The sequence below is a fragment of the Balaenoptera physalus genome (genome assembly GCF_965194825.1).
Source record: "Balaenoptera physalus genome assembly, chromosome: 13".
Classification (NCBI taxonomy): domain Eukaryota; kingdom Metazoa; phylum Chordata; class Mammalia; order Artiodactyla; family Balaenopteridae; genus Balaenoptera; species Balaenoptera physalus.
The window spans coordinates 90,552,687-90,566,005 of NC_138892.1; the positions used below are offsets into that span (position 1 = coordinate 90,552,687).

The window sequence follows — 13,319 nt, forward strand, 5'->3', positions numbered from 1 at the left end:
CAATGTAAATTATTTCCATGATTCTAATTGATCCTTTGTTTATCTCATTACCTTTTTCAGGGTGGGGGAGTCAAAGCTCAAAAGTACAAATTCATCACAATACATGGCTTCATTTTCCTGGACACAACCTGAGATGGATTCTTACGTTTGCCCTCCTATTTGTGCATGTGTGTGAAATAGCAGAAGGCATCGTTTCAGATTCGTAAGTGACTCCACTTAGTTAATGGGATTACGCAATCCTAGTGGGTACGTTGCTATGGATAGTAGTTGAGAGTGTAACGTACCAAGTCAGCCTTAACTGTTTGGTTATAACTTATTAGGCGTCAAAGCTGTCACCCACTTTATACGATAAACATGCATGTTGTCTGTATTTTTGTGGTGCTGCATCCTTTCTCTGATAATACAAGTTCAGATCTCTGGGGCTTGTGTTCATTGCTGTGCTTTCTGTTTCTTCACGCCTTTGTCTACAAAGCCCTGGCATAAAGTTCTCTCTTTTTAAACACTTTGACGTTTACCTTATCTTTCAAAATAGATATAAATAGCAGGAAGGATTGTCTATTTTAACATATAGCGCCAGTGGTTATATATTTATGTATAAATATATATACCCAGTTCTCAGATATTTCAATTTACTTTGTAAAATAGCAAAGATAGATGAGGCAGGCATTAAAGGAGTCTGAAAACCAGTGAGGATGCGGCTACAAGTTGAGGCAAAGCACATGACTATTTCAAACTCAGGATTTGTCATGAAACCCCTATTTTTGAAGGAATTTTGTCATTCTTATAAAAGAAGAAGTTTGTATTAGGCAGTTAGAATGTAATGAATTCTACTGAACTTGAACATAATGTGGGAGAAATATTTTTATCACATAGTAACAGCAAATAAACTCAAGTAATAGGAAAATTTCGATTATGAAATTACACTAAATGGTATATCTTTCATTGAAGAATTGATATGAAAAGGTCTTTAAAGTCTAAAAAAGAAAGTTTTGAAAATCATTTTCCTCTTATCGAATAAGAACCTCTCCTGAGTTTTATGTTTTTCTGTCGCAGTTAACAAGGAATGAAACTTCAAGAGTTTTGTCATGGAGCCATCTATTTTGTAATGTTTTATGACAGTTCTTTGCATATATGTGCACATCTTAGTTTCTGATTAAAAGTAAAATCAGAGACCCTAAGATATGTCGCCTCTCCAAGCATTTAGAAGCTTATTGGCTGTTATCTTATTGAGAATTGCTTACAACTCTTGGGCATTTTTGTATTATATTGTATTAGCATATCCAATTCTAGTCTTCATTTTTTTATTCCCTTAACATATAGTCTAACTCTCCATGTTTTTATGTACTTGTATATAGTGGAAGTCCCATGTGTCCTAAAAGCTTGACATCGTGTGGGCAAGGATGAGTCCTCCTTTCCAGCCTCATGGTTGATGTGTAGATTCAGTCAGAGACTTAGGACAGAGGCTGAGCTAATAATGAGGACATGTGCTAATGACGGAACCTTTTTTTATAGCTGTAGTGATATAAGAGACCCATGCTAAAAACAAGCAGAAATACACCTTTGATCTTGTGCTACCCTCTCCCATTCTTTTGCTGCAGACTCTTCTCCTTCCCCTTTTCATCCAGGACTCTCCAAAAGACATCTTCCAGTTACTTCTGAACCCAAAGATTTTGTTTGCTTTCTCTCATGCCTTGTCCTATTCTGGAAACTGCTTCTGCAAGTATCCCAGAGAACGTTAATGATGGCTTCATGGACATCTTTTCCTCTTTAACATACTTATTATATTTGACACTGCTGATCATTCCTTCCTTCTTTCTTTTTTTTTTTTAACAAAATTTTAAGAACTGTTTTTTACCTAAAATATCACAAATGCCCATTATAATTAGTGAAACAATGCACAGACTTTCCTGATTGAATATTTGATTTTCTTTTTTAGTAATACAAATATTAAAGCTATTAATTTTTCTTTTGAAACATCTTGTTTTGCACCGGTTTTCCTAAGAAGTATTCTCTTTTTTATTTCTATCTGAGTAATTTGTGATTCTGGTGGAGATACTCTCCTAGGTCTAGGAATCATTTTCAGTTTGCTCTTTAATCTGATTTGATTGGTTTATTATTAGAGCATGTAATTTATTAAATGAATACCCTCTGGGACATTAACATCTTCATTATAGTCAAATATTTCATCATTTTATAAGTAATTAATGAGTATTAAGAAATAATATATATTCTTTATAGGAGACAAAATTTTATTGAGTTTACTCATTGGATTGCTACAGTCTTGTATGTTCATTATTTTTATATTATTTAATCCATCAAATTTGAAAAGTGTAAATTAAAATCTTCACTATTACTGTGTTTTCACTTAGGTTTTCATTTCTATCATTTTCTCTTTTTTTGAAATTGTTCTTTTGTTTTCTGTGCTATATAGTTTTTGGTTTTCTCTCTAACTTTCTGACTAAAGATTTTCTGCTATAATGGGGTATTTATGCTTCTACCAAAACACTTAAGTCTGCAAATCTTCCTCTAAAAATAATAGAGGTTAAAGGAAAGAATAGGGTTTTGGGACACTCAAAAACTATACTACATTGTAAGTAGAGCAGTTACAATGTGATAGAAATCTTAATAAAAATACTAGTATGGTTAAGAAACATATTAAATTCCTAATAAAGAAATAAAGTAAATATGACCCTTACTGTAGCTTCTGCTATCTTTATTAATCCTTTATTGTTGCCTCCCTTACTGTTTGTTATTCTTTTTCTAACTTCTTGAATTGACTACTTAATTTATTTATTATAATAATTTCTTATTGAATATGTTTAAGATTATAATTTTCTTCTGGGTATGGTTTTGACCACATTTCATAGGCCTTGATGGGTAGTGTGCTCATTTTTTAATTTTCTAAATATTAAGTGGCCTTTTGATTCTTTCTTTGCTTCAATAATTAAAGAGTATTAGAAGCATTTCTTAATTTCCGTAACGATGAACTATTTATTTCCTTCTTTTTCTCTTTGATTATTTGAACTGTTTCTGGGAGGAGGTGGGTGGTTTTTAAGCCAGCTCTTACGCTATCATAGTACTATCACATTTTCATTACCCTCTTTGTATTAATAACTCCAAATGTCCCTGATTATGTTCCAGATCTCCACATACACTTGCCTTTTAGGCATCTTCTTTTGCATGTTTATTAGACACCTTCACAATCCACACATTCCTCTCTCCAATGGGCTCTTCCTCTTAAAATCTTATCGCCATCCGCCCAAGCACCCTGGGAATTGTTCTCTACATCTCCATCACCGTCACACTCATACCCTAACGCTAAGTCCTGTTCATTTTGACAGTCTTTTCCAAGTGAACATATGACTTTAAACATACAATTAAAGCTATTCATAATTTGCTGTTCTACCAACATTAAATTACAGTTACTTTGGAGCATAAGTTAAATGGTTTAAAGTAAGCCTGTAACATACCTGCAAAACACCTTCCTAACTCATACATGCAAATTACTTCTCCAAGTAAAGGTCTCATCACTCTAACCTCTAAGTTACCCTGCTCCAGAAGTGACTACTCTAAGGCTTACTGTGGTCCAAAGAGGAGGAAGAAAAGGACTGTCAAAAGACTGTATTATCTCTTTCATGTTACTGCTGCCAAAGCTCAACTCAGGCTTTCATCATCTCTCACCTGGCCTCTCCCCATAGTTTACTAACTACTTTCCTTCTTCTGTGTCTCTCCCCTCACCTCAGACACACACAGTACCTACCAACTCCATCATCCACACTACTACCAGATTGATCTGTCTCTAATACCCTAATCTTATTCTACCACTGTCCTGTTAAAGTATTTCTGTTTTCTGAAAGATTAGATTTTAGCTCCTTACCATGGCATACAATGCCTTTCATAATAAAACTGATCTCAAACTTACTATTTAAAGAACATTAAACTACTTGGAATTTTGCACATTCTGTTCCCTGTTTTTTAAGTGCTCTTCCACCACTTTCCTGACTAGTGGCTTCCTTTTTATATTTCAGTTCTCATTGTCAACTATACCTTTTCTGAAACGACCTTCCCAAATCTTCCTCTTTCCTTCACTCTTGAACTATTTACTTCCTTCTCTATACCGTTTGTGTACCAATATATTTCAATAATTTGAGAAAATGTAAATGTTTAACTGTATGGCATTATTAATACAAATGGACTTGAGGGCTGTCTACCATGCACATCTGTCCTGGCATATTTGCAATCCACCTGAAGCTCTTTATTGCCCTCAGAATGAAGTCTCATGTCCTTGCAGTCACACTGAATTGCTTGTAGTGGTACCCTTGGACGTATCTAGACCCTCTGCCTGGAGCAGTCTTCCTCTCCTTCCTCTGAGGAGCAATTCCTCTTCTTAAGGTTTCAGTTTAGAAGTCACTTCTTTCTCAAGGCTTTCTCTGTCTCAGGCACTAGCCTTGCATGCGTTCCCAGTCCCTTCACCTGTGTTATAATTCCCTATTTCCTATTGTTCTTCTCAATAGACTCTAGACTTTGTGACCACAGACACTATATCTTGTCTTGTTCACTGTTGCATCCCACAATCTAATAGTGTCTGGACCAGCAAACACATATGTGTTGAATGAATTAATGAAAATGGAGAAGTCACTGAAGGCCATAAAGTTTGGGAAAACTATCAAAAGAATAAATGTACTTTAACATACAGTAGAGTTCATATTCAGCTGATTGTTTTTCCTTGCTTCAGGTGTTAAATTATTTCAGCAGTTCTGCCCTTCAATATACGAATTGTTATACATTTGCTTTTGTTGTAAGCATTGTAACATCTTGTTTAGCTGTAGTTACCCAACCCTCCATGTGAGGGTAAGTCTTTTCAGCAGAATTATGTCTCCCAATGTAATCTTCCTTGTATGTTCTTGTAGCATTCTGTATATAAAATACCTCATTTTGTATTTTAAATATTGCTAAGAGAACGTTTTAATGACAAAGTTGGAAACAAAATGTGATGCTCTCTGGAACCATCAGCTGTAGACACTGATACTGTCCTGCTCTCTGTAGACGGCGAGAGTCTCGGCATCTCCACCTCTTCATGCCGGCCGTGATGGGATTTGTTGCCACTACAACATCAATAGTATATTATCATAATATTGAAACATCAAATTTTCCTAAATTACTTTTAGGTAAGTATGATCCAAGTGTTGTAATTGTTGTTTTTTCCCCAAAGAGCTATTTGTTTTTCTTTTTCCTCATAGTAAATGCTCTCAGCGAGGGTAGGGATTGGAAGGCATGAGAAAACCATAATAATTAATTCTCCTTTAGTCTCCCATTAAATGTGGAGATGAAGTAAGTTGAGTTATTATAGGCTGTGAAAACTCTATCCCCTCAGGACATCTGATGAGCAAGTCACCCCAGCTAGTTCTGCATGTTTCTGCCTCTGGTTTGGAGGCCTGAGGCATTTTCTGAAGATCCAAGTCTTTCATGGATGCCGTGGGCATGTCACACTCTTCCTAGAATTGCTGTGGAGGCATCGGGGGCCTCTCTGCAGTGGAGTGGTTCATTGCATGCTGAAAACTATACTCTCCTGAGAAGCAGCTGCCCCCAAACCATAGCCCCTCACATCTACATCCTGCCTAACATTACTTTTTATAAGCCTCTCTTGCCTTCTTGTCCTGTGGAAATCAGAGACTGTCTAAAGTTTTCCTAATTTTATTTTTTGCTTTATGCTGAAATAAAGAACTCATCCCAAATAGTTACATGTAATACTGTGATCCATCCTTGCATTCCTTGGTGTACACTTTCATATAGAAAGCTGAGGTGAAGATACAGAACATGGATTATGCATGGGCTGTAGGGGCCTGTGTGTCCTCTAAAGTGGTAGGCAGAGTTGTATGTTTTTGTGTGAATAAATGTTTACAGTTTTCTAAGGTTCATGGATTTCGTTTGATTGTTATTTGATGCAAATGACATTGACTACTGAATATAGCAGTTAGGAAAAGGAATGATTAAACCACACAAATATTATTATATTTGTTTATCCAGAGGACATTAAAATTTGAAATGAATAAGTGATAAGTGCTGATTATTTAATTCTGTGTTGCGTCACATTATATGATTCAGCAAAGGTAATCAAATAAAAACAAGTAGTCAGAGTTCAATATTAATTTAAAAGGCTTGTCCAAGTCAGAATTATCTTAATAGAAAGCTGTTTGGTACAAAATTGTAGGCAGATATTATTACGGATATTATTATGTAGGTGCCCAAAAAAGGCAACAGCAAAAATATATATAACATTGGGAATTCAATACTCTTGACATTAAGTTTCTGAAAAACTGATGCGGATATAAGAGTTATAAGATGTAATTAGAAAGGAAATGTGCAATTTAATAATATTTTGAAGGAAATGCAGTCAGAATCCGGCTCTAAATTTTTATGTAGATACAAGACAGAGGGCACAATTTGATCATATTTCTGGAAGGACTTATAGAGTTAAAAGCTAGTCTAACTTTCTCCTTATTTTAGGAGAGAAATATTTGGACCTAGAAGAATCACACATTTTAAGAACCCAGAACTAGTAATTTTGTCCCAGCATTATGTTATGAACATCACCAAACATACAGAAAGTTGAAAGCATTAGATGAATACTTATTTTTCTACCACCTAGATTCTTCAGTGTACATTTTCTTCTATTTATTTTACCAAATATCTACATCCTTCCACTCCCCTATTCATCCATCAATTCATCTTAATTTTTTGATGCATTTTTAAGTAAGTCGCAGGCATTGCTATTCGTCACTCCCTGATTATTTCAGCATGCATATTATTAGCTAAAGTTAAATATTTGTTTGCAGTTCTTTTTGTGAGATGAAATTTACATACCAAAGTACAGAAATCTTAATTTGTTAAATGCATACACCTGTATAACCCTATCATGATCTAGAACACCGTAATCATCCGTGAAAATTTTCTTGTGCCCCTTACTAATCAATCCTCATTTTCATCTCTGCAGAGGCACATCTAACCGATTTTTTTCTCACCATGGATTAGAGTTGCCTGTTCTAGAACTTCACATAAATTGAATCATACAGTGTAAACTCTCCTGTGTAGACTTCTTTCTCTCAGCATGACTTTTGAAGGGTCATCCATCATGTAGTATCAATCAGTATTTTGTTCTTGTGATTGTTGGGTTGTATTCCACTGTGTAAATACAACACAGTTTTTCCATTTTCTTGTCAGTAGACCCCTGGACTGTCTCTGGATTTTGGCTATCATGAAACAAAGCTGCTATAAACATGCATGTACAAGTTTTTTGTGAATGTATGTTTTTATTTCTCTTGGGTAAATATCTAGGAATGAAATCGCTGGGTCACAGGGTAGGTACATAAATGTTTATATTTGTAAGAAACCACCAGATTTTTTCTCAAAGTGGTTTATTTTACATGCTCGCTAACAGTGTGTGGGAATTCCAGTTGTTTCACATCCGTTTGGTGATCTTGATTTTCTAATTTAGCCATGCTGGTGGGTGTGTACTAAGAACACATTGTGGTTTTAATTTGCATTTCCCTGATGACTAATGATGTTGAACACTTTTGATGAGTTTATTGGCCATTTGTTATTTTTGTGAAGTGCATATTCATATCTCCTGCCCACTTTTTATTGGACTGCATTTTTATTATTGAGTTGTAGGAGTATTTTGTATATACTAGACACTAGCATGTCATCAGACACATGTTTTGAGAATATTTCCCTCCCAGTCTGTGGCTTGCAAACTCATTTACTTAACAGGGTCTTTTGATGAACAGATTTTAATTTTAATGTAGTATAACTTATTATTTTTTCATGTATATTGCTCTCTTTGTCTTAAATCTTTGCCTTCCCTCAAAATATGTTTCCCTCATATTCTCCTGGGTTTTTTAAGAAGCTTTATACTTTCAGTTTTTATTTTTAGGACTGTGATCCATTTAAAATTAGTTGTGTGTATGGTATATGAGGTTGGTGTCAAGGTTCTCTTTTTTTCCAAATGTATAGCTGTGTTTGAGCACCATTTGTGGAATAGACTTTCCGTTTCTCATTGGATTGCTTTGGGACCTTTGAAAAAATGAAAGCAAATGACTTTAAGTATGATCTATTTCTTGGCTCTATATTTTCCATTCCTTTGATGCATTCATGGATTTTTATGCCATCACTATTCTGTCTTGATTACTGTAGCTTTGGAGGTCTTGAAGTCATGTATTACGATCATACAGCTTGTTTTCTTTGTTTTTCTCCCAAGACTGTTTTGGATATTTTAGTTCTTTTTTATTACCATATACGGGTTAGAATCAGGTCGTCAGTTCCTACTTTAAAAAAAAATTCCTTGGGGGGCTTATGATAGGGATCGCACTGAATGTACAGAACAATTTGGGGGAGAACTGACATCTTAAACATGTTGAGTCTCACAATCCATTCTTTACTTTTTTAGGTCTCCTTTCATTTCCTGTAGAAATATTTTATAGAGATGTAGAGATCTTTCATGTCTTGTTAAAATTATTATTAGCTTTTTTGTTTTACCACTGCTGTTATAAATGGAAGTGTATTTAAAATTTTATTTTCCAATTGTTTCTGCCAGTGTGTAACATACAATGGGTTTTTTATATTATATTTTTTGATCTTGCTACCTTGGAAATTCACTCATCACTTTTAATTATTGCTCTGTAAGTTTTTTGGGATTTTCTATATAAACAAACATACCATCTGAAAGTAGAGACAGTTATACTTGTTTCTTTTCAAACTTTATGCTTTTTTTTTTTTTTTCTTTTTCTTGCTATATTGCACTACGTAGAACCTCCAGTAAGATGCAGAATAGACATGGTGAGAGTGAAATCCTTACCTAGCTCCTGATTTTAGGGGAAAATAATCTTTCATACTTAATTATAATATTGATTATAGGCTTTTTATATAAGACCTTATCAAGTAAGTTTTTTTTCTATGCAAAGCTTTGCTTTCTCAAGGGTTTCTTTTTTTTAGTCATGATAAATGTTGAATTTTATTGAAAGACTTTTTTTCTGCATCAGTTGTAGCAATTATATTTCTGTTGTTTCTGCTGATGTACACTGATTGGGTTTTCAAATGATAAAGTAACCGAGCATACGGGCTAAGCCATACATTGTCATCATTCGTTATCCATGCTACATATTGCTAGAGTTTGTTAGGGTTTTTTACATTTATTGTGAGGGATATTGGTCTGGGTTTTGTTTTTTTTTTTTCTCACAATAGCTTTGTCAGGCTTTTATATGCTGGGATACACAGATGAATTGGAAAATGTTCTCTATTTCTCTGTTTTCTGAAGGACATTGTGTGAGATTAATTTCATTTCTTCCTTAAATGTTCAGTAGAATTCACCAGTGAAATCATCTGGGCCTGGAGTTTTAACTAAGGAGGGATTTTAAATTATAAATTTATTTCTTTATTATAGACTCTTCAGAGTATCTGTTTCTTCTTATGGCAGTTTTGGCATTTATAGTTTTTGAGAAAATTTCCTTTGTTTTTTTGAAATTACATAAGCTTATTTTTATTTTACTTTTTTTTTTAGATTCAAGGGAAGTTATCTTTATTTCCTTAACTTTTTATTTTATATTGGAGTATAGTTGATTAACAGTGTTGTGATAGTTGATAGTTCAGGTGTACAGCAAAGTGATTCAGTTATACATATACATGTATCTATTCTTTTTCAAGTTCTTTTCCCATTTAGGTTGTTAGATAATATTGAGCAGAGTTCCCTGTGCTTTACAGTAGGTCCTTGTTGGTTATCCATTTTAAATATAGCACTGTGTACATGTCAATCCCAAACTCCCTAACTATCCCTCCCCCTCATCCTTCCCCCCGGTAACCATAAGTTCATTCTCTAAGTCTATGAGTCTGTTTCTGTTTTGTAAATAAGTTCATTTGTATCTTTTCCTTTTAGATTCCACATATAGAGAAAATTTCTATTTCATCTAAGTTTTTTGATTTATTGTCATAAAAGTTGTTCAAGATATTCCCTGATCATACTTTTTAAGTACATAGGGTACGTAGAGATAACTCTTCTTTTATTCCTAAAATTGGTAAATCTGTGTTGTTTTCCTGATCAGTCTAGCTGGGGACTTTTCAGTTTTCTTGATCTTTTCAAAAAAATCAACCTTGTTGGATTTGTTCATTTTCTCAGTTATTCATTTTCTATTGTATTGCCTTTCACAGTTATCTCTCATCTTTTTATTTTGTTCATTGTTATTTCCTTAGCTTTTAATGTGGAAACTTAGGTCATTGATTTTGGACCTAATTTTTTCTAAAGTAAATATCTAAAGCCACAAATTTTCCTCTAAGTATTTTAGTTGCAGTTCTTAATTTTTTAATCTGTAGTATTTTCCTTATAACTTAGTTGAAATATTTTCTAATTTCCCTAGTGATTTCTTTTTTAACGTGGTTAATTAGAAATGTATTTTTTAACAACTTTATTGGAGTATAATTGCTTTACAATGGTGTGTTAGTTTCTGCTTTATAACAAAGTGAATCGGCTATACATATACATATATCCCCATATCTCCTCCCTCTTGCATATTGTTTAATTTCCAAATATTTGGAGATGTCTAGATATCTTAGTGTGTGGAAAAACCCAAAGGTTACCTCCATTATCTCTGCCTAGTGTTCACACTCTGTATACTTTGAGTGTGAGTGGACCTGTGACTTGAGTGTGAGTGGACCTTGAGTGACTTGAGTATGAGTGGACCTGTGACTTGCTTCCAGCCAATAAGGTTTGGCAAAGATGAAGATACCAAATCTGTTGAGACTGTAGCCCTAGTCCACATCTGGATTGCAGCCTCATGAGAACCTGAAGCAGAGAACCCAGTTGACCCACACCAGGACCTTTGATTCACAGAAACTGTGAGATAATAAATGTGTGTTGTTTTAAATTTCTGAACCTATCATAATTTGCTAAACAGCAATCGAAAAGTCAATATGCTTATTGTTCTTGATTTTTAATTTAACTTCATCGTGATCAGAGAACATTCTGTATATGATTTCCATTATTTTCAATTTATTGCTTCTTGTTTTCTGAGTATATAGTGTGTACTAGTACCATGTGAATTTAACAATAATATAGATTTTGAAGAGGTGGTGTATTTTTATAATATTAAATATCAATCTTATAAAGTAGTTCAAGGTGGTTGATAATGTTCAGACTTTCTAAATCTTCATTAGGCATATGTGTACTTTTTATTGTCTTTATGAAAAATGACACATTTATCATTATTAAAAGTTTAAAAATTTTCTGATAATACTCTGTCTTGAGGTCTATTTTATCTGATACTAATATAACCACTCCGAGTTTCTAATGCTTCTTGTTTTCATTGTATAGCTTTTTCCACCCACTTATTTTCAATCTACTCTTTCTTTATATTAAAGGTGAATCTCTTTAGATAGCACATAATTTGGTCCGCTTATTTGTTCTAAATCCATTCTGACAATCCCTGTATTTTAAGCTAAAAAAAAAGATATAAGTTTCTATGCCAATGTTCAGTTATTTTTCTCTAAGGAAGTTGTGATCACCCTTAAACTTTCTGGTTTTGATAAGTGTTGTCCAAGCGGGATTGTCTTATGTGTATTTTAGATTTCTTCTTCCTCATCTCATATTCATTTGTACTGAGATTTATTCAAAGTTCAAAGTATACTGGATACTTGACAACAGATTTCTAGGAAAGTTTGTGCTTTCATCTCATATTTCTGCAAAATGCTGGCTGTGGTTATGAGATGATATAGATCCCTACTTTTCTGACCTACTTGTGGTCTCATTTGCTCTGTAGAATCAGTGTTCTTCTCTGTGTACTGTGGATGCCTGTGGTGTTTTAAACCATTTGAGTGAGAAGAGTCACTTACTACCTGAATTCTGATCAGTAAAGCAGAAACCCTATTACATTGCTACATAGATTCCATAATAATTCCAGGATAACACCCCTGGAAATTGCAACATACTTACTAATGGATAGGTTACACAGATAACAGTTTGTTAACTCTTCATGTAATCAGGGCTTCTTAAAAAACAAGATCAAAAGATAAAATCAACTTTAAAGTCTATAGAATTAATTACACGTTAAGTTCTGTAGAGTATAGTCTGTCCTTATTTACATGTCTCCTTATATCTGCACATCTATCCCACATAATCAGAGTGGAAGCACTAATATTTTAAAGTCATTATCATACTTGCAATTCAAAACTCCAAAAGTGCACTAAAGCATATCTGTTGTTTTCTTAACAAATAAAATTATCTGGAAATAGAATATCTTAAATTGTCTTTGTCAACATTGTATTTATATTGAAATTTCAGTGAAGCTTTAAAAAATAGCAGTGAAAGATTGTATCTTTTCTTTTTACTTTTTATTTTTCCAGCCTTATTCCTGTATTGGGTAATGGCCTTTATCACGAAAACCATAAAGTTGGTCAAATACTGGCAGTCTGGTTGGGGAGTATCAGACCTGCGTTTCTGCATCACAGGCATAATGGTCATTTTGAATGGACTCCTGATGGCCGTGGAGATCAATGTCATTCGCGTCAGAGTAGGTATCTAGTGATTTTTGTATAGTTACTGGAGTTCAAGACCCGAATATTAAAGATCATTGTCAGTTAAGAATCAGTATTTAAGAGGATAAACAGTGGAATATCATCTACGTGTATAAATATAAAATTGAACTAATTACTAAGTTTCAGACCATTAATGTTCCCGAAATCTCAATATGACCCTGGAATCTATTTACTGTATTCATTCATAAATATTGGTCGAGTGCCTATGATGTGCCAGACATTACGCTTAGTCTATATTATCAATGAAACTGTTTTCATCAGGTAGTTCCATCATCCATGATTGGTCCAAAGCAAACCTGGCTTAATCAAACTAGTGTATTCGCAGAAATTTTGAATGGAAAAGAAGATAACCTAATCCAGTTTGCTCATTTCATTGATGAAGAAACTTCTGTAGACATAACTCTAGCTTTATAGCCAAAGTAACATGGTCAAGTCTCATACCTGGTCTGTGATTACAAACCTATTGTACTTCCCGCCACATAACGCTGCCCGTTATATAGTGTGACATACTAGTGACTGATTTTTCAATGTTCATTTTCCATCACAGCACTCTGAGTTTGCTGTGAATGACATGATACATGTTGCAATGGATAGTGGAAACAGCGAACATCAGCCAGAACACAAATTAACAGAGTGACTCAACAGTGGTGTTGATAACACATTTAAGCAATCTGCGTGATGTAAAAATATTCATTTAGTTGAATCTACCACTAAGTATCATGAAATATCGTGAAAGGATA

The 13,319-nt window shown here is 34.0% G+C and overlaps 1 protein-coding gene across 11 annotated transcripts in view; it reads left to right on the forward strand.

Annotated features, from left to right (window-relative positions):
- ABCC9 (ATP binding cassette subfamily C member 9) overlaps window positions 1–13,319 on the forward strand; it is a 143,393-nt gene that overhangs the window by 7,973 nt on the left and 122,101 nt on the right. For all 11 annotated transcript variants that reach the window (XM_082419592.1, XM_082419590.1, XM_082419587.1 and 8 more), the window contains 3 exons: window positions 61–202; window positions 5,047–5,168; window positions 12,388–12,554. In XM_082419592.1, coding sequence (XP_082275718.1) covers window positions 61–202; window positions 5,047–5,168; window positions 12,388–12,554 — 431 coding nt within the window. The remainder of the gene's footprint in view (window positions 1–60; window positions 203–5,046; window positions 5,169–12,387; window positions 12,555–13,319) is intronic.